The sequence below is a fragment of the Camelus bactrianus genome, chromosome 1 (genome assembly GCF_048773025.1).
Source record: "Camelus bactrianus isolate YW-2024 breed Bactrian camel chromosome 1, ASM4877302v1, whole genome shotgun sequence".
Taxonomy (NCBI): Eukaryota; Metazoa; Chordata; class Mammalia; order Artiodactyla; family Camelidae; genus Camelus; species Camelus bactrianus.
In genome coordinates, this window is record NC_133539.1 from 49839756 (window position 1) to 49862001 (window position 22246).

General features: G+C 38.6%; 1 protein-coding gene across 22 annotated transcripts in view; it reads left to right on the forward strand.

Moving 5' to 3' along the window:
* The window catches only part of PHLDB2 (pleckstrin homology like domain family B member 2), a 207479-nt gene that overhangs the window by 148629 nt on the left and 36604 nt on the right, over positions 1–22246 (forward strand). For 19 of the 22 annotated variants that reach the window (XM_074363206.1, XM_074363207.1, XM_074363178.1 and 16 more), the window contains 3 exons: positions 5313–5456; positions 7226–7363; positions 18082–18210. In XM_074363206.1, the coding sequence (XP_074219307.1) occupies positions 5313–5456; positions 7226–7363; positions 18082–18210 (411 nt within the window). The remainder of the gene's footprint in view (positions 1–5312; positions 5457–7225; positions 7364–18081; positions 18211–22246) is intronic. The other 3 variants (XM_074363194.1, XM_074363199.1, XM_010970780.3) reach the window with 1 other exon arrangement.

A 22246-nucleotide genomic window follows, 5' to 3' on the forward strand; every position in this document is an offset into this window, starting at 1 on the left:
TCTATTCCCAGGAGTGGAATTACTGGATCATATGGTAATTCTCTTTTCTTTTTTTTGAGGACCACTATGCTGTTTTCCACAGTGGTTGCACCAGCTTAAATTCCCACAAACAGTGTAGTAGGGTCCCTTTTTCTTCATATCCTTGCCAACATTTGTTATTTGTGGTCTTTTTGGAGATAGCTATTCTGACAGGTGTGAGGTGATATCTCAGTGTGGTTTTGATTTATGTTTCTCTGTTGATCATTAATGTTGAACATCTTTTCATGTGCCTGTTGGCCATCTGTATGTCTTTGGGAAAATGTCTGTTCAGATCTTCTGCACGTGTTTTAATCGAGTTGGTTGTTTTTCTGATATTGGGTTGTATGAGCTGTTTATATAGTTTGAATATTAACCCCTTATTGGTCATGTCATTTACAAATATTTTCTTCCATTCAATAGGTTGTCTTTTCATTTTGTCGGTGGTTTCCTTTGATATGCAAAAGCTTTTAAGTTTAATTAGTTCCCATTTTTTGGGAGGGACCTAATTAAATTTTGGTGGAAACTTTAGAGTTTTGTATATGTGGTCATGTCATCTGCAAACAGTGACAGTTTTTCTTCTCTCCTTCCAATTTGGATGCCTTTTATTTCTTGTCTGCTTGCCATGGCCACAGCTTCCAATACTATGTTAAACAGGAGTAGTGAGAGTGGGCATATTTGTCTTCTTCCTGATTCTAGAGGAAAAGCTTTCAGCTTTTTACCATCGAGTATGTTGTTAGCTGTGGGTATGTTGAGATATAACTTTATAGGAGTTCTGTTGTCTTTGTCTTGTAGGTGTACTCTTGTTGTCTTGTAGATGTATTCTTGATGTGTTTGTGGGGGAGGTGAGCTCAGCATCCTCCTGTTCCATCATCTTGATATCCCTTGTCTTCCTCTTCACCCATTTAAAAAAAAATGTTTTGTCTTGTTTTTACTCAGTAGTTGGAACTATTGATGGTAAGGAAATCAAGGAAATTAGTCCTTTATCATGAGTGGTCTTCCCTTTGACTTTATTATTGATTTTTTGGGGGTGTCTAGGAGTTTAACATTTATATGTAGTCATAATCATTACTTAGTTTTCTGGTTGTTGTTTGCTGATCTAAACATGTCTTCCAAATTTGACAATCTCTTAAAAAAAGTTCAAGGAAACTCTTTTGGTATTACTTTTTTCAACAAGTTAAGAATATTTTTTTCTATGAAATTAAAAAAAAATCTATTTCCCTACCCATTTTCTAGAAAGTATTTGAGACTGTATAATAAAAGATATAAAATTTATTAGAATAAAATTAGAACACCAAAAATATTATATAAGAGAGAAGTTACCATAATCATAAATATCTATTTATTCAAGGATAAATGGGATTGGTTAATTTATTTAAGTAACTCTGACCATTAAGTTCAACTCTGAGATTCTTGGCAATCATGCCCAAAGAACAAATAATTTTTTAAAAGTACATTAATTAGATTTTTATTATAAGAGAAGAATACATACTGACTCTTTTAAGAGAAAGATGCTATCATTGTACTAAATTCTCCAGGTAGTTTATCACATGGAGTATTATTTAGGGGAGTTTGTGTCTTTGTTTTTACTTTTGTTTGTTTGGCTGTAGCAAGACTTGTGCACTGAATGTTCCTAGTCGGAAGTCCTTACCTACCTCTTGAGTTCTCCCATCATATGTATCAGGACTCTGGACCGTTCAATCCTGCTTTCTTTTAATGACCATGTTTGCCTTCCTGATTCTCAGTGGAGAGTAATTATGAATAGGACATCTGTCCCTATTGCCAGAAAGTTGCAACTGTTAGATGCTAGGATCTGGGGTAAAAATCTAAAGTTACTGGTGTTGGGCAAAGTAAATGACCCCTCATTTAAACATTTGATCTGTTGTTATCAGCCATTGGGCTTCCTTCACTGTCTTTTCATTGTAAATCCTTTCATATTTCTTCCTTCATGGAGATCTGGAGACTTTTGTTAAAATGGTGACCCGCATGCTCTAAGGACTGACTTTTGGGAGACAAGTTCCCTCCTGAAGAGGGCTGTGACAAGAGAGCTGTCGAAGTGTCAATGAGCAGATCATGACAGATGCTCTCCATCGCTCAAATCTGCCTTTGTGGAATAGGAGGCCTCTGCAGCTTGGAGGAGCCTCCCTGCAGCTAGTGATAGAAGACTGTGCCTCTGTTAGAGACAGGAGATGTCAAGGGCACTGCTGGGTACCGCACAGCGGCTTACACAGCATGCAGCTGAGAGCGCGATAGGTTCCAGGGAATAGGTTTTTCATGTATTGCATTTTGAAGACCTTAAGACAGGAGATAGAGGAGTTCATTTGTAAAGTCCTGATTATTTGTTTTAGATGCTCTTCCTCTGAGTAATCTGCTCACTGGATTATTTAGAGTATAGTGTTTGTTGTTAACTGATCTGAGGATTAATGGAGAAGAGAGGAATGTGAAAAACACTCTAAACTGATTTAATGAAACAAAAATTTTAATGATATTTAGGAAACTTAAGATATACCATTCTAGACTTTGCTTTACCTAACACAAAGATGCAGGTGACCAAAAAAATGCAGATGACCTTGGAAATATGTTCATTTTAATTGCCTTTTGTGAACCTGTCTACCACCATCTGAGGTGAAAGGCAGATATAGCTCACTCTTTTTTGTTTTCATGCAATTTAAAAAAAAATTTATTGAAGTATAGTTCAGTTTATAGCATTGTGTCAATTTCTTGTGTACGGTCCATGCAGATTTGGGATATAACTGACACACAGCACTGTATAAATGTAAGGAGTACAGTGTAATGACTTGACTTACATAGTTTGCAGAATGATTACCACAATAAATTGTTAATGTCCATCACCTCATGTTTTTGCCAAAAAATGTTTTTTCCCTTGTGATAAAAACTGTTTCACTCTTTTCTTCTTGAGTAATCATTCTAGCTGCAGTGGAAAGTCCTCACACCTGCAACCTTCTCTGGTCATAGGAAGTTTTTAAGAAGAAATATGCCCCCCCCCCAAAAAAAGGTGGCTGCAGAGTGTGTTGTCCCAGCCCTCTCCTATTTCTGTGTGTGTTTGTGTCAAGTTACCCTGAATACAGCATATTTGGGGATGCACATACATGTGCTTTTATCCAAACACGTCACTCTCAGTGAAATCCTATCCATTGCTATAAAAAAAAGTCCCAGATAGATTAAAATTTCACCTTTTTCTGTCACCATAAAACTAAAGCTACCACACCCTTGGCTCTCTATTGGTTTTTTTTTTTTTTAATTTGTATATAAATGAAATTACAGTATCCTCATCCCATTCTATTACAAACCAAAATTTTAGAGTGCCTTTTGAAGATTTTTGCTTTTTATAAGTAACTTAACAGTAAAAAAAAAAAACACAGTCATTTCCTAGATAGCATTTATTGCTACAAACTCTCAAGTTGTCTATTATTAAATATACCTATCATGATAAATTTTCTAGAAACTGAGTTATACAGATATTAATAATTGCCACTTTTACCTATCTTTATAGTTTTGCAGATTGTTCAGTTTTTGTTTTCTCTTAATGTTCTGCTTCCACCAATGAGAGAGATATTTTTAAACCATGTTGGAAGCTGAAACCTAATATGAACTGTTGACCCGACAGGATACTGGCCTTCTTGAGGCTTTCCTGCTAGGATTACTCATCAGTGATTTAGGAATGCCATTCACTGTTGCAGGCACCCCTCATGCCCTAAAACAGGCAGCCAAGTATTAGGTCGATGAGATTCATTGTCTGTGAAAAAAGGTCAGCTATTGTTTCATTAGTTGATAAGATTTAAGAGGACAATTAAAAAGTGGAATGTCAAAGATTGGAAGGCCTGCATACCTTTGCTCTAAATCAACCTGACATATGTGACTTCTCAATGGTTTCATCTCCTTGAGCAGCAAAGTAGGGTAAAAAGAATAAAGAATATGAATAAAGAATCTGACAAGATGCCTATCTTCTTAAAGTAATTTTTAGGATTGTTAAGCATAGTAAATGAACTTAATGAGGTACACAGAATTTAAATGGTTTCTTTGGTTAATTTGAATATTCTTTTCAGTGGTTAGTGAGTATTCTTCAATAATTTACTTAACGGGGCTGCTGTTTTCAACTTCCAATTGTGGAATGATATAATTATTGACTTACTGATGCAAAGAAATTACCTCTTTTTTCAAAGAGAGATAAAGTTAAATAAATAATATCCCACTCCTGGTACTTTTTGATTTCTAGAAAGACTGGTCTCCACCAAGTGATACCCAAGGTAACTAACCTGAAATTCTTGAAAGAAGAAGCTGTTTTCAATTCACTTTATTCTCATCTTAAAATAATCGGCAGTCACATTTTGACCGTGTGTATGATCTAAATACTCTTTTCTTTGCTGGGCATTTGTTACAACTCTGTTCAAGGGTGTAAGTATGCCTTCTCTCACTTAATTTCTTTCATGACGTTCTCATTTCTTGTTAAAGAACTCAGTTTTTCCGTGAAATAGTTTTATGAACAATGGCCAGTATTCTATTTTATTTTACAAAAGCCCATTGGCCCAGTTAGTCTTAATCACTACATAGGAAGAAGGCCCTTAGTATAAAGACTAGGAAACAGTGTGCTGGTGCAAAAAGTGAAACATGAATTAACATAATATTAATGATGTAGTTTTAAATCATTTTGGAGGTCACCAAAGTAATAAAGCCTGTATTGTCCTGGTTACTAACTCTGGGGAACATTTCAGTGAGATGGGGACAAGTGCCATGTGTCCTTCTTTTCCACCTTGTGTTGGAAAGGAAATAAATATGATTGCTCATTTGCAGATAATCCTAGCAGTGGGAACCAATGGAGATTCTAGAGTCTGTGTAGGAGATGTACTTACCTGGAGATGGGAGAGAAAATGGAGCTTGTGATGAAGGTAGCAGCGTGCCCAAGAGTCATCCCTAAGGAAAATGCCAAAAATCTCATCTAGATTCTAGTTCTCTGTTCTGCCAAACATTGTCCTTAACCTAAGGGAAGGTGCTACAATCTCTGTGGGCCACAGCTTCCTCTGAGTCATTTGGCTCTTAGTTATTTTGCCTTTAGAAGGATATGACTTTGTACACTGAAGCTGGTTTGTAGGAGCTAACCTAAGAGCCTACCTGCTGAGGCTCCATGGGAAAATGCAGAGTTCTGAATAAACAATCATGTGGATGCTTTTGAATCCAAACAGACACAGACTGTGAAGCGCTAGACTTATGACTGTTTTTTTAACTAGGAAATTCTGGAATTGAAGTGTGAATTTTCTGTGTTTGTTCATTAATCACAGACACCAGAGGGTCTAAGTGAAGAACAGAGGATTCAGGAGTTGACTGCGATGGAAGAGTCCCGGATAGCAATTCTGAACAACCTAGAGGAGCTTGAACAAAAGATCAAAGATATAAATGACCAGATGGAGGAATCTTCCAGAGAGGTATAAACCACGAGTTCACGTGTTCCCTCTCCCTTTTTTCTTTCTTTCCTTTAGCTTAAATATATCAATGCCTATTAGGGCACAGGCCTTGGGAGGCAGAATGCATAGAAGTCAGCATGAGCAAATATATGTTCAGTGGGTACATGTATGGGTAAAATTGCCTTGTTTTAAACTTTTTTTTGAAGTATAGTAGATTTACAATGCTAGGTTAGTTTCAGGTGTGCAGCCAAGTGATTCAGTAATACATATACATATATATTCTTTTTCACATTCTTTTCCATTATAGGTTATTACAAGATATTATGTATAGTTCCCTATGCTATACAGTAGGTCCTTGTTGTTTATCTGTTTTATGAACAGTAATGTGTATATGTTAATCCCAGACTCCCAATTTATCCCTCCCCTCCTTTCTCCTTTGGTAACCATAAGTTTGTTTTCTATATTTGTGAGTCTATTTCTGGTTTGTAAATAAGTTCATTTGTATCTTTTGGTTTTTTTTAGATTTCACATATAAGTGATATCATATGATATTTATCTTTGTCTGGGTTAATTCACTTAGTGTGATAATTTCTAGGTCTATCCATGTTGCTGGAAATGGTATTATTTCATTCTTTTTTATGACTGATATTCTATTACATGTGTGTGTGTATATATATATATCACATCTTCTTTATCCAGTCCTCTGTTGATGGACATTTAAGTTGCTTCCATGTCCCGGCTATTCTGAATAGTGCTGCTATGAACATTGGGGTGCAGGTGTCTTTTCGAATTAGAGTTTTCTCTGGGTATATGCCCAGGAGTGGGATTGTACGATCATATGGTAACTCTGGTTTTTTAAAGAACCTCCATACTGGAAAGTGCCCTTTTTTTACGTTTCCCTCTTCCTTCTGTTTCTTTTTTTTAAATCCAATTAGATGCACATATGAAGCCATTTTTAATTTACGTGTTGGATAACCAACTTTGTCTTAACTAGTATATACTTTCTGACCTGCTTCAAGATCTGTCAGGTGATGTGCCATGTATTTAGATGTTTAAGTTCAAATCCAAGAGACATTTTCTGAGCATGTTAAATATGAGTTGGGTATCATCTTGACACTGTGGGGAAATTTACATGTGAACCAAACATAGACCTCACTTTCTAGAGGTTTACAAACCAGGGAGGAGACAGACATATTCTATAATTGTAATTAAAGAAAGAGGCAATTTTTTTAACACCTCCATGAACTGAGGCGGAGCGGCTGACTCTGCCTAAGAAGGATCTGTGTGTGTCTGTACTCACAGTTGATGCAGGTAGCCCATGAGTGGGAGGGGACTGCTCAGCTGTCATCTTCTGCACAGACCCTGGAAGCCCCTCCTGCTGGCGTCGCTAGGAATGCAATGCTCGCATGCTGGGCTGAGTGTAATTTTCGCTTCCCGTGCTCTGGGGACAAACAAAGACGTGGCCGCTCCCAAGATGGTTCACACTTGAGCCTGAATCTAAGCGAATAGGCAAAGTACCCTTGAGAAGTAAGCAGAAAAGGGGTTAGCACAGAAAAATTAAATTAGAAGATAAGCAGTGTTCTTAGCAAGTATATTCTGGCCTCTCCTTTCCGATACAGGAATCCTGAGTCTCACATGGGCTCTGTGGAGTGTTCCCTAAGTTCCACAGTCTGGCTAATAACGGTAGTACTTCCTGAAACTTATCGCTGTTAAAAATACACCTCTAAAGTGGGCAGCTGAGGAATTTCCCTGAAGATGAAACACCTCTGAGTTTTGTTTTGTGTCCTCAGTTGGATATGGAATGTGCTCTCTTGGATGGAGAACAGAAATCGGAAACAACCGAACTCATGAAAGAGAAGGAGATTTTGGATCATCTAAACCGGAAAATAGCAGAACTGGAAAAGAACATTGTTGGTGAAAAGACCAAGGTAAAAGAAAACTATATTTGAATGCTAATTTTATGGGCAAGATGGTGGTCCCCTTTGATTGAATTTAAATGTTGTATGAGTTACCATGGTTTGGGATTTGTGTGTCACATTCCTGGAGACAGTGGCACCAGAAACAAGGCCTAAGATGAGGTAAGTTGTCGCAGACTAAGAGCCATCAGGTACAGAGCAGCTGAGGCTGAGAGAGTGGTGCCTGATCTTTGAGCTGATAGTCATGGTGGCTTATCTGCTGGAGATGAGTGAGTAGCTTTTTTCCATCAGCCTTTCTGCTCCTCTGCTTCCACTTTGTTTTTAAAGAATCATTTTAGTACTTTGGAACTTATTTACCATTGATGTCCTGTAGGGATGGCTTAAGCATATTCAGATATGGTTGCCTCATCTCTTTTCATTTTTCTGTTTATTAAAAAGATGAATGAGAACCATGCATCTCATCTGTCTCGCCTTGCCATTGGCTTCAATGCAAGTGCACTGCTCTTGGGAAGATGCGTTGCAGTCTTCAGGGGATCCTCACACACTGCCAAGTGAAAACTGTCTGTGACACAGTTGACACTTATTTTAGAAAAAACCTTACACATTTCAGGCCACAACCTGAATGTTGGCCAATACCTCCTAGAGAAAGTATAAAAAACCTCTTGCAGTTTTTAGAATTCAGGATGGCAGTTGAGTTTTTTATTGTTGTTGTTTTGTTTTTCTGTTTGTTTATTTTCTCTGGGAAATATTTCACTTACTCTCCTCTCATATTCTGAGTTAGTTACAGCTAAACTAAGCCTAAATTAAAAATTAAAATTCTAATTTGGGAAAGAAAAAAGCAAGTGAGCTGTAACACATTCTTTCTTGCTCATCATGTTCTCCATTAAGCTAAGAAAAAGAAAAAAAATTCAGTTTGAATAAATTTGAGTGATAATATGTGGAAAAGATTTCTGCTGAATGTGGCTTCCTTTGGGGGCTTCTCTTTGTTTGAGGCCTATAAATAAGGGCATTTGATCTTGGTGCCAGAGAGTGAGCTCAAAAATGTACTGTTAGAAATTGAAATCAACTTAAAAGCTCTGTATCAATTTCTTGGTTGCCTGCTTGTCAAGATTAAACCGCACATCTTTTTCATATTAAATTTTATGTATGTTCCTTCTGGCTCCAGACTTTAAAGTAGTAAAGAATCCATTTGGGTAGTGGGTATATTTTCCTGTAAAAGCTCAAAAGCTGTACCAAAGGATTGATTGTCTAGTTCTGCCGCCCAGGAGGATTATGGCTTTCAAAGATTCTGCACTGATACAGCATGAAACTTTCACTGGAAGAATCAAATGTCTTTGTTTTGGTGCTTATTAGTATTTTACTATTTATGTCATACTGGGAAACTTGTGGGACAGAGGAATCGGTTGTCAGTTTCCCTCTGAACCTGTCTGCCTTCTCCATCCAGGTAGCTGTTCATCTTTGTGTAACCCACATATGACGTGGCCTGTACATTCTGTTTGTCTGTCATTAGCATCAGATTCTAACAAAAGTGAAGCAAATTGAGTCAATGCTAAATCTCACTTCCCAGGGACAGTTGTGTAGTATTTTCCAGACCTAAAGTAAAGGCGGACCTCCAGGAACATGGGTGGAAACAAGCAAGGAGGCCACCCACATCTTTCCTATTACTGTGTCGGTGGTTTGGGAGAGGCTGTGCATGGGAGAGGGGACGGTGGGGGCTTGAAGTATGGAACCAACTCATGCAGCTGTCAGGGGATTAGTTGGTCTCGGAAGATGGGATTATTATCTGTCATCACGTGGTGTGAAAAATGGCAGAAACTGGCTTTGGGTGAGGGATTCCAGGGGAGAATGAGGGAAGTGGGAACAGACCGGGCTAGATGATATTACTGCAGATTCTTGACAACCAGACTCAAATAGAGACTCCATGCGGCTTGGCAGCATTACTGTTTCTCACATAAAGTTATTCCACCATTTCATGGCACGGCTATTTCATACCTTTGCTCTGTTCAAACTTCTGGTCCACTTTCCCCCTCTGGCTCTGAGATGATCTCACCACCTACTTCAGTGAGAGATTAGAGCATCCTCTCTTCCCAGCTAAGGAAGGCTCTCTCTTCCCTTCAAAGATCTGTCACTTAAGGTGTGCTCAGAGTGCCATCTCTCCGTCTTGAGGTCTTCAGTCCTTCTGTGCCCCACTCCCCCCAGCTTCTCCCTCTTTACTGATATTTATTGTCAGTATGTCAACATTATTTCTTTAATTATTATTATTTTAAAATAAAATTCCTTCTAGCAACTACCTTAGCTAGTTTCTCTTCAGCATAGCCAAGCTTTTCAGTGCAAGTTTCTCAGTGCACCGTGTGTCCTCTTCCTCAGTTCCCAGTTAACCATTCCTTCCATCCTTGTTCTGCTGCTCCATAGGATTTGCTCCTGTTAAGACCTCACTGCTGCCTAGTCCACCCACTGGGCACTTTTCAGTCCTCTTGTGATCTGACCCCTGAGCTGCAATCGAGACAGGGGGCAGCTCTTTTCCTTGTCACTTCCCCTCCCCTCCGCCTCCATGTACCACACTCTTCTGGTTTTTCTTCTCTTTCTCCTACTTACCTCTCTGACTTCTCCATCTGAGTTCCCTTCTCTTCTTCCTCTGCCCTAATCCAACCAGTCGTTAGAGTATTTGTCTCTAATCTGAACCCTTGTCTTCTTTTTTCTCTCTTTTTAAAGCAAGCTCAGTCTTTCCCAGAAGTCCACCGAAAAATTCTGCTCGCTCTCATTGGTCTGAACTAAGATACATGCCTTGAATCATTCACTCTTTTAAAAAAATTGACATATAATTGACATATAACATGATTTTAGTTTCAGGTACACAACATAATGATTTGATATTTGCATGCACTGTGAAATGATCACCACGGTATGTCTGGTTAACATCCGCCAGCTCTCGTTGAGAACTCTCTTCTCTTATACTCTCACATTCTTTTATAGTCATGGCTTTAAATAACCTGCATGTGCTGGTGACTGTGTGAATGTACGTCTTTAGCCCACAACCCTTTTCTGGACGTCTGACTCAGATCCTGTTGCCTACCTGACATCTCCACTGAGATATTTCACTGGTGTGTCCAACTCCACTCTCCGAAACTATGTCTTAGTCTCACCTTCCCCCTTGCCTTCCACACACCCACCTGCCTCCCGTCCTGTTCTTCCTCTGTTTTTCCACCAGGAAATGGCATCTCTATCCACCTCTATGTCCAAAGAGAAACCTGGAAGTAGATCTTGACACTTCTTTCTCCATCATTCCCACTTCTAATTGATTACAAAAATATTTCTCAATAATTTCATCTTCTCTGTGTCCCCCCTCACAGCATTCTCTTCGAAATCATCAAAATCTCCCTTGAGTTCCATTTTCATTTGCTTCCCTTCAGTCTGTTCTTTTCACAGCAGCCAAAGTGATTTTTTTAAAATATAAATTAGGTCATATCACCCTGGTTTGTGTTCCCCTGTATTTTATATAAATCTAAATTCCTTACCTGCCATGAGCCTTTCTGTCACCACTCTCCCCTCTCACTCCCCTGGTGGCCTTCTCTTTGCTTGTTTAAATGTTCATCGTACTGTCCTGCATGCCAAGACCGCTTGCAGACCAGCATCCCCTGCCTGGAATTCTATGCCTTGTTGGTTCTGTTTTTCAGGGCTTGCGTTCAGTGTTAGTTTTCAGAAATACCCTACCAGCCCCTTCCAGCTCAGATTATATTTTCCCTGTTGTTTTTTGAGTCCTTTTGAAAACCACATTTTACTCTTTATATTTGTTTTGGGCTTGTTCGGTATCTGTTTCCCTCTCTATCTTGTGCAGTAGGGGCAGGAACTGTTGTCCACTGTATCCACTGTTTATCCAGCTCATGGTAGGTGCCAGAACACTGCCCAGTATTCAGTGGGAATATTGTCCTTGGATCTCTCGCTAACGGCGAGTCCAGTCTGGGCCCGAACAGAAACACTGAGCCAAACACCTGCCCAAGAGCTACGTGCAGCCAAAGTTCAGGACAGCTGGGATGGTCCACACAAGCAGTCATGCCCGGGCACTTGAATCACGCTGCCCAACGTGCAGAGTGTAAGACAGAGAAGGAAGTGGCCTTTGCCCTTTTGGATCTCTTTCCTCTTCCATGCACCTGTTGCTGCTGTCAGATATAAACTATGGAATGAGAAAACCAACACCTGAAAAGATATCCCTGTTGGGCAAGCTCCAGTTCAGATGTCGATAGCACATCCTGTAAGCTGGACCCTGGTTTTTGGGGGACAAGGCCTGGAGCCATAGGAAGAAAGTTTAGTAGCATCTCAGAGGTCAGATCCTGCTGTGAAACTATTGACCTCAATTTTTTGGCTCTTGAGACCAGTCTTCAACATTATTTCTTTCAGCTGATTTGGGAACTATCATCCCATGTTACATATTTAGTGTAGATTAATGTATGTCGTAGATGACTACTATTTATTACATGTTATCATATAAAACATAAACTATAGACATAGTTATGTATACAACATATAGATGATGTATTCGACATAACGTATAGGTAATGTATTCAATTATAAATATTGAACAATTTTGCAGCGGTTCCCTGGGCTGACCTTCACTGCCCTTACGGGCACCACTGTTAAGAGCATCAGTGTACCTGTTTCCATGTGCCTCTGAGACACCTGCCTGCTGTGTTCTCAGACAGTGGCCACATCACAAATAGAGTCTCTACGAACTTGGATGAACCCTGAACAAATACAAGTAACTGAATTAAACATAAACCCAGAGAGAGATGTTTATTTGATGAAGCAGTAAGCAAAAAGCCACAATGTTTTCTTAGGGCAAGGGAAGGGAGAGAGACTTGTTAATCTCTGCACTGGTAAACTGTTTTGGTTTGATGGGCTTGGTGACTGGGAGTGGGGAAGCCACCAGAAGCTCAGTTTGGACAAAAGTGGCTTCTCTTCCCCTTCACTTCCCCCTCAAGGCAAAGCCCGATTTGGGGCAACTGCTGAGAAGTATGGATATATTTCTATATTTGTTTATGCAAGTTTAACTTCTGTCTTTGTCTATTTCTGACTGTATTAAAAATTCAAAACTAAGGGTAGTTTTTCAGTTTCTCTTGTGTTTTTAGATTATCTGTCTCATCTCTGCTCCTTAACATCCAACAATCAAAAGTTAGTCGTACTGAAATTAAATAAAATGGCTAAGGAAAGTCTCTGCTTCTGGAGTCTTGTTGAAGAGTCTTTCCATTACCCAGATGGCAATCATACAGCTCAAACTATCCTTTTGTTTAAGAATCTGCCCTCATCCAGACAGACTGTGATATTTTGTAGTTATCCTGGCCTGCACATTTTTATAGCTAAACACACTTAAATATGTGAACTGAAGCTTAAGTCACTCTGTGCCATGAAGCAAGTTCCTGAGTGAAATCTTGAATTATTTGACTTATTTTTCTATATAAGCGTATATACTTGTATCTTAAATGGTTCAATTGTATTCTCCATTATTATCTTGCCAAAATACCTGTTACTTCCTCCCCATCCTTCCTTCAGAGCCAGGGGAAGACAGAGAGTCTGCCCAGAATTCCTCAGCAAAGTGTTAATGCCTCTTGAGTGCAGAACGTTTGCCAAGTCACAGGCAGTGTTTAGAAGGGACCCATTCCTTCCCGTGCCTCTTTCTTACATTTCAAAGTTAGCTCCCTGGTTAGAGGAAGTGGAAATATATCCTGGGATTTAGGGATTAAATCAACAGAATTCCAGATTACGGTTATTTTTTCTGGTGGTTGGTTGTTTGATTGCATAAAGCCTTAGTGTTCTGATTTTCCAATGTTTTCTACACTAGATGTCCATCAATTATGTAGTTAAAATGTCAAAGCCAAAGGAAAAAATATCCCAGGAAAGAAATATAAGAATGTGCTTCTTTAGAGGCAGGCAGAGAATGAGTTCTCAACAATCTCCATCTGTGGACACAGGTCCATAATCTTCCCTCTGCAATTCTGAAAAGTTTCATGGGGAAAAAATTTTTTTGTAAGAGTGGCACCAAAACTTAATTGTTTGCAAAACTTGACTTGGAGTGATATTCACACTTGGCGTGAATATTCATAAATAGCTGCAGAAATAGAAGCATGTTTGGTCACAGGGAACTGCCCCAGACCTTGAAATGCCTTACAGTGTATGCAGCATGAACTGTGTTACCTCTATCAAATGCAGACTGTTCTGAAACAGGACATATCTGGTCTTAAGAATTTCAAGTAAGTGATTTTGGCTTTAAAACAATTGCCCAATCTTGAACCTCTGAGGATGCCTGCCTCCCAAACTATCCTACGGGGCTTAGGAACTGAAAGGAAAGGGATTCTCAGGTTGTATGGAGAGGACTGTGGATGGGCTGACCTTAAAAATGATGGCTTAGGTGCTATGAATTGTAGCACATGACTGCATCAATTCCAGTCTTGATCCAGTGTTTCATTAAACATGGCCTGAGCTGTGTGTTCTGGTTTCTGTGCTAAACAGTTTGGAAATTACAATGATGGATCTTAATTTTTAAGAAACTCTTTGTCAAGCTAATAGAGCTGCCAGATTTAGGGAAAAATACATAGGATGCTGATAGAAATTAAATTTCAAATAAAGAGAAAAATTTTTGGTGTAATTGTGCCCCATCTATTATTTGGGACATACTTACATTTAAAAAATCATTTGTTATTCATCTTAAATTCAAATTTAACTGGGTGTTTAATTTATCTGGCAACTTTACAAGTCACAAAGGCATCTTTTCAGGGCAACATTGAACCATCTGCTTATTAAGTATTAGTTAGATATGGTCAAAGTATTTTTATTGGTATTCAAAAATTTCCTGTCTAGTAGTGGAATTCAAATAGATCCAGCAAGTTAAATTTCAATTCCTTTATTCAAGAATACAACTTAGAGAATATTTGTTATTGTCTTATAACCTTAGATCTAGCAAAGTAAGTTGTCCTATCTATGACAAGCCTTAGGTTATTAAATTCATTCAAGATTACTGGGAATTCTTGTGTACACATTCAGATCATTTAGGGTAAGTTTATAACCACCCTTGATGACTTATATGATTAGAAAAGAGTCATTTTACATCTGAACTTGAGATGCATCGTTCCTCTCTGAATGCATATTGGATATTGGAATCTCATAGTTCTTTTTTTGTTTGTTTACTTGAGGCATTTATTCTGAATGTAAAACTTTTACAACTGCGGTGCTACTTCTAAGAGAGGACTTTTATACTACGAAGGAAAGGTGCTAAGGCCACATGTTTTCGGAACAAGGTTTGATAGATCCTAAGTTAATGGTCCTGTGTCTTCATTAGCAAAGTCAAATTATAGTTAATTTTTCTTTGCCTTGCACATCATCCTAGGTGGCTAAATCACTGATTTTTTTTTTTTAACCTGGTTACATATGAGAAAACCTGGAAGGATTTTTAAAGTGCTTATTCCCTAGCCTTACACCCCTGGATTTCTAAGTGGAAGCCTGGGAAATGGTACATTTAAAAGCTCAGCCAGCTCATTCTAAGGTGCGGTCAGGGCTGAGCAGCAGAGAGCTAAACAGCCTGTACCCCATGAGGACAGGGATCAAGTTACCTCTTTTCTCTGTCTCTAGTCCTCTTTTAAAGATTGATTGACTGAGTGAATGAAAAGCATACTGCGGAAGCAGACGTAGGCCAGATTTTATATACTGCTTTCCACTTCCGTTTGCTAGTGAATAATTTAGCTTTGGTCCTTTACACACTTAGGAATATCAGTCTTATATATGCAGAATAGGCAGAATCTGGCAATGAATTTGGGAACCAGCTGGATCTTCCCAGTATGTCAAGAGAGGACAAATCAATTTGAGGAGGCTGGAGGCAGCCACGTCTGAGGGAAGTCAGGTTCTGGTCTTTTGTTTTATAAACGCCCCCCTGTACATCTGGATCTTCCTGGAGTGGTCCAGTTCCTTATAATATTATTTTTTCCAACAAAATTCAATTTGTTAAATATATTAAAAATGTCTTTTAATTCATTTGTTTCCTGAAAATAGATTTATGAATCCTAAGGAAAAAAATGTCCCAATCTGATGTTTGGAAAATATCACTGTGCCTATTGTAGTTAGAATAGGTGACTTTCCCAATTTAATTCTAGGGGAAGAGAATAACACCTGGCGTTAATATTTTACTTGTAAGGAACTAGAATCCCTGAACCCTGGAAAGCCATCTAACTTGTCCAACTCTCTGTAGAAGGTGATACTTTCAGCTCTAATTGCCTGCCTGCCTAAAGCTAATTTTCCTTTGAAAACTTCCTGGGCAGTAAATAGAAGAAAGGTATATTGATTTCATTCTGGCTCAGAGTTGGTCTGCTTTTGGCTCTTCTGGGAGTGATATCACCCCTGTGGTCCCCTGTGATTTATGGCCGGGCCCATCTGCCACCAGTGTTTCTTTCATCCCTCCCTTTACTTCCTTTGCCCTAGCCTTGGCCCCACTAAGCTTTTGCCCTGAGACCCAGATAGTGGTCACAGCATTACAGATAAACCACAGGGAAGCTGCAGAAGGTTCTGATGGTGCCTGCTTGCGTAATTCTTCTAACCGCCCCCTTGTCTGGAATTGTGAAACATCTTGAGCACCTCAGAAGGAAGGCAATATGTAAACATAAGGTATATTTTATCAGCTGTTTATTTGTGCTTGTTATTAGCGATTAAAAAATTGGCAACATCAGAGGAACAGTTTGGTTATTTCTTCGGATTGGAGACCCGTGTTTTAGGCCAGTGCCTTTCTACCTTATTAAATACCGTTTCAGTATTTTCTGTCAAAGATAACTTTACATTTTAGGGCTTTGCACATTTGCTGTGTAATTGGAATGAATAGTCTTCTTCTTTGTTTAAATTTCTGTTTGGAATGAGAATGGCTACAAAATCCGATGATATAGAAATAGAACTCTTTGGGGATAAAATTCTTCTGCTCTGTAGTAGGGCAGTCTTTGATCTGCACACAACGGCACTAACATGCTTCTTAGCCAACAGAAAACAGGTATTCTGTACTGCTGGCTTTATTAAAGGGAAAAAAAAGTATTAATTCTGAAGCTAAAGGCAATCTAGCCGTCCCCAGTAGCTTCAGTCTTCCTGTGCGGTAACACAGAGAATCCTTCATTGTGTGAGTGACGCGTCACTTCTCTCCCTCCTACGCCGCAGCTGAGCACAGGGAGCACCCTGCCCACTGAAGACTGAGGCGGCTTTCTCTGCGGCCTGCTAGCGTTTAGGTTGTAGAATCACTTTTCGATGGATAGGTGAAGTAGGATTCTCAGTTTCATGACTTTTGGGTTTAATCATTTTGAGAGTAAAAAGGCATGTCTGCAGCAAAATAGACATTTCTAAAATGCCCTTGAAATTTTAAAATGTAAGCCACCAATGGAGACTCAAGTGAACTGGTGTAGGTATTGATGTCATGTAGTTTCAAACTTAAACCGTAACATCATTTATAAAGACTCTAAAGATATGTTTACACAGGAAATCATGGCCATTTGGATGAGGAAATAATAGTAAGTATAAATTTATGGGATTACTTCAAAGCTTCATCCTTTAAAAAATATCCTCTGTGATATGCTTAGAAGCCAGTTTTATTCCTACCAAATCAATAGTGAACATAAGGAAAATCATGAGGTGGTGTTTTGCTTGCTGAGGGTCAGACGATGGTGGTGCTTCACACAGTGCTTTGGTTTAGGCTGAGAATGTCACACAGGGAGACAGTTGGGTCTAAGATTGACTTCAGGGGTTCAGAGTATCATAGAGGGGACATAAGGTGGGAAAACTGGCACTAAACAGACTGAAGTTTGTTTCTCAGTGTACAAGGTGGCCTTGTAAGACCGTGTAATGCTGGATTACAGGATTTGGAGAACGTCCAGGGTCACTTTGGAGTGTGTGACTTGAGAGGAATTTAGTGTTATCATCTCCTTTCTCTTCTATCTCTGACTCCTGGGTGTTCACCTTTCCTTCTTCTAGACCCCATGTTTCAATCACTGTAGGGGGCGTCCTCGTCTCTACAGGAAACATCACGCTCTTGGTGTATCTGCGTCTCGCTCATCTTCCTCGTGCTGCTTTGTCAGTCTTTCATTTTTACTAGACCTCTGCCTCTGAATTAGATGCTCTCCTTACGCTCTGATTCTCCAATTGCTTAAGCTCTGAAGTTTGCCAGATAGCTAAAATTGTTCCAGATGACCTGTATATCAGTTGGGCACCTAATGTGCCTCTGACCTGAGAACAAAATTTCAATGATTTCCAAAGCTTGCTTAACACTTGCCTTCAGCAAACTGGACTCTGACAGTCCTCAAGGTAAATGCCTGCTTCCCTTTGTCTGGTTCTCTGCCAAGTGACTCTTTGCAGGGCTATCTCAGGAATTCAGTTGGCATTTCTTTTGTTCTTTGTTGACCATGGACCAACATTCCCATTGCTCCCCCTGCTATTGTAATGTGCTGGCAGGAAGGAAGGGAGGAAGGAAAGACGAGGGTCGTCACCAATACCTGATGAGTGGACCGGGTTTGGAGAACGCAAAACTGGGGCCCCTCGTCTTTACGGCCACTGATACCCCCTAATCCGAGTCACTAACAAGATATGTTTCTACAGTCATAGGATGTCTGGAGTTTGCTTGTGTTTGCTTATTTGTGTTATCCTTGGGAAATGTTCGCTAACGCCTGCTTGGGGTGTGAAGGTAATTTCTATTCTTCTATTTTCTGATTTCTGAAATTCAGGAGAAGGTAAAGCTTGATGCTGAAAGGGAAAAACTAGAGAGGCTTCAGGAGCTTTACTCCGAGCAGAAGACCCAGCTGGACAATTGTCCTGAGTCCATGAGGGAACAGTTACAACAACAACTGAAGAGGGTCAGTAGCAAACAGGAATGTGCTAGTTGTTCGTTATTTTTATTTTTTTCAATTAAGTTCCGCTTACCTATGACTTTCTACTTCACATAGCATAAATTTGCATAAATTCGCATAAATTCTGGTCATTAGATGCGTTTTAAATAGAAATCTGCATGCTGACAGTATATATTATTCTGTGCCAATCAGTTTAAAAATTCCTTGTTGGAATCCTTCTCCTCATTAACAATGAAAAACATTTCTGGGGTCCTTCTTTGTAACAAAAGAGAGCTATTATGGACATGTAACCGTCAAGATTGTAGCTGTTTTAAAAACAGCTGACATCTTTCCCTGCCTTCTCTGCTGCATCGTGAGTACTGTTTGACCTCAAATGTATTTTTCTTAGCTTGATTTTATACTCCCATCCACAGATTTTTCTGTTCTCTGATTTGCTCCCCACCACTGCTCATCATTTTGTTTTTCTTTTTCTTTCTTAGTAACATTAAACTCATTAGCTTGATCACAGTAGTCAAACAAGACCCAAGATGCAGGGCATTTCAACATGTTCTCATACAAGCTTTGTAATTTTTTAAACTTTAGTGCCACATAGACCTTCTAGGTGAACTTCATCAGGTTATTCTTCAATCTTTTACGCTGGCCGTGTTGAACACAACCTCGCTACTTATCTTTGGAAACAAGACTTCCTAGGTGGAGAGTTTCGCAAACACCCGTAAGGCCACTTAATATTTCATAGCCTCTTGACAGCTGAGTTCTTTGCTCTAAACAGCGGCCCAAATAGACGTGACTCTGGGGAGACAGTCATTAACAGTCTGGGACCTCTAGAGGAGTCACGTGATTAGTACTAAGTGACTAACAGTTTACGATTCCATGTGAGTAGCAAAGAAGACTAGTTCATTCATGTTACTACGTCTGTACCTTCTTGGAAATGGGCAGCTTGGACAAGATCAGTTAAAAGAGCACAGCCTTGAAAATGTGTATGATGTCCTTGCATACAAAAATGTTTGATACCTCTGAGTGTCACTAGGTTATGAAAAATTACAGGTGAAACTTTTCAGTGTATTGCACAGGTTGAAAGCACCTTCATAAAAAGTACCCAGTACAGACAGGTTAAACTACAGCATAACAGTTTGAATATCTGTAGTTTTTACAGTATTGAATCAAAGCTTCAAAAATGTTTCTTCCCCTTTACTCATTATATTGTGTACAACTTAATTTGCTGTAAGATCATCAAATTTCCTGACCCTCAGTGTCACAGTTCTCTGGAAATCTTGCGATAAAAATGATTGGGAAAAGAATAGTATTTGTAAAATTATTTTAGTTTGTAATTTTTTGTGCATTTATGCCAGTTCGCAAAAGAGATTGGGAAACATTTTTATATTTGTTTACTCTATTCCAGCTTTCTTTATTACTGAAGATTTTACGCAGTCACCATAATACTTTATTTGGAGTCAGAAGCGTGATTATGTACTTTGTTCTGCCTTCCTTTAGTTACCCAGTTATTGCTACTATTCTTTACAAATATTGCTTCAAAAAAAATTTGGTAGATTCTATTAATAACCTGAAGTCAGGCTGATATAAATAATTACTGTTTGCTTAATCTAGATTCTGTAGAAAAACTTATAAATTTGTATACATTCCAAGGACTTTGACTACAAATGAGGAAAGGAAATGATGCAGACAGCCTATTCCACTAATTGAAGGCAAAGACTCTTTCCTCTTCCTTTCCAAGCAGAGTGCAAAATTCTTATCATAAAACCCTTTTCTTAGAAGAGAAAAATGGCTTGTGGCAGCTTCTGTTCATCTTATATTAAGAGAGCTACTAATTCTTGTTTTCCAGAGATGGATGATGACCAAAATAACTCTTCACCAGTCCCTTGTCTTAATCAGTAAAAAGTTCATTTATTTCATGAGAAGTCCATTCATACTCGGAACTTCCTGTGTTATTACAGCCCATTTCCCTTCGGACTTCAAACTCTCCAGAATAGCACTCCATTACAAAGCTTTTCCCAAGGCATGTAAGCTAGATTCAATAAAGTTGATTTTATTACAGCTAACTTCATTAGGTGGCAAGTTAGACAAAATAGAAAATAAATGAATAGGAAGGAAATAATTTTCTTTCACTGTACGTTGTCCCAAATACTTAAGCAGAAATTGTAGAATGATTTTGTGCATATTACACTATGGATTTATGACTGGGCTTCTTACCCTTGAATCATTGTTCTGTAGGCAGAATACAGTTTTCATCTGATGTTGATTTCATGGCCTGTGGCTTAATGTAGTTGATAGTGAGCTCACCAACCGAATCATTCTCTGGAATACAAGAAGTGTGGGGGACGAAAAAAAAAACAAAACTAGAGATAAATGAGCCTTTCATTTGCTAGGAGGCTCCTGGCTAGGATAGTTTTTTTGTGTTTTGATATTTATTCAGCTGAATGGTTGATTTTGGTTTCCTGATTTTTTAAAAATTCTATTCAATATAAATAAAAGCAAAAATAAACAAATGGGATCTAATTAAACTTATAAGCTTTTGCACAGCAGAGGAAACCATAAGCAAAACAAAAAGACAACCTACAGAATGGGAGAAATATTAGCAAAATATGAGAATGACAAGGGCTTAATTTCCAGAATATATAAACAGCTCATACAACTTAATAAGAAAAAAACAAATAACCCAATCCAAAAATGGGCAGAAGACCTAAACAAGCAATTCTCCAATGAAGACATACAAATGGCCAATAGGCACAGGAGACCTTTTTTTTTCTTACTGGCTCTACAATTAGTTTGTTTTTAATCGACAAGTCATTCAACCTCTATGGCCCTCAGCATCCTCATGTATACAATGAGAAGGTTGTACTTGATGATTTCCATTGTATTTTTCCAAATTCCAAAAGTATGCAAGTGAAGTGTTTGACGTAGTGCATCAGATGGAGAAACAGTAACAAGCCCTGAGCCCCGTTTAAATTTGCTTTCAAAGTTGGCCTTGAGCTGTCGTGAGATTATTACTGGTAATCAGGTTTCCTGGCCATACCACATCGCTTCTTCTATCCCTCTACCAGGCAAAGAAAACATAAAATTGGGCATTGAACTCCTGCCATATACATTATCAAAAAAGTTATTGGAAAAAGAAAAGGACTTCTGTTGAATTTCCTTTAGTGCAGCTGTTTTATTTCTTTTCACGCCTGGCCTTTGAACTTGCCAGCCACTAGAGATTTGTAATGTTCTTTTAGTGGAGAAGTTTAATTAAAATTTTTATTCAACTAGTCATATACTTGACTTTGAGCTTCCTGTATATATTATTCCATGCTCAATTAAACTACTCCTGTCCCCAAATTCCATCTCTTGAATTCTTGTTCTTATCTAAAGTCTTGTAAAAGTCTTTTCCCTTCCTAAGTTGTTTTTCTTTCACAGTGTAAGTTTATATGCACATGTTTTAATGGTTTAGATAACTTGATCAGATGATTACACCAGAAGAATCTGAGTGCTGAGTTTAGCTTTAATTTTCAACTTTCCTGCCTAGTGTGCTATTATTTTCATGCAGTGGTTTAAATATTTACTACAAATAATTTAGTGACTCTTGTGACCTTCATGTGGTTAAAATAACACATGGTGCATATTACCCAGATGTAGAGTAAGTGACTGACTAGCGTGGTGTATCTATTGTGAGCCACATGCCCACTTTGGATGAAGATTCTTTATAAACTAAAAAAAAAAAAAAAAAAAAAAATGCTTATTAAAATTTCTATCTTAATAACATTTAGCCACAAACCAAGCTAAATTGAAAGACCTGAAAAACTTGTGTACGGAGGCCATTGTGAATATATCTGCTGATGTTTTAAGACTACAGGTATTTTGTTTCAAGACATAACACTGGAGTTATAAGCATGAAATATCTGATAAACTTGAAATGTCACCCAGTGACTTCAAACCAAGACCACTTTCCGTTTGGCTAATTAAAATGTAAAGAAGTGTTAAGAAATGCTAAATATGTTTTTCAGATTTTCTTCAGCTTGAGAATCCACTGTGTTGACATAATAATCGT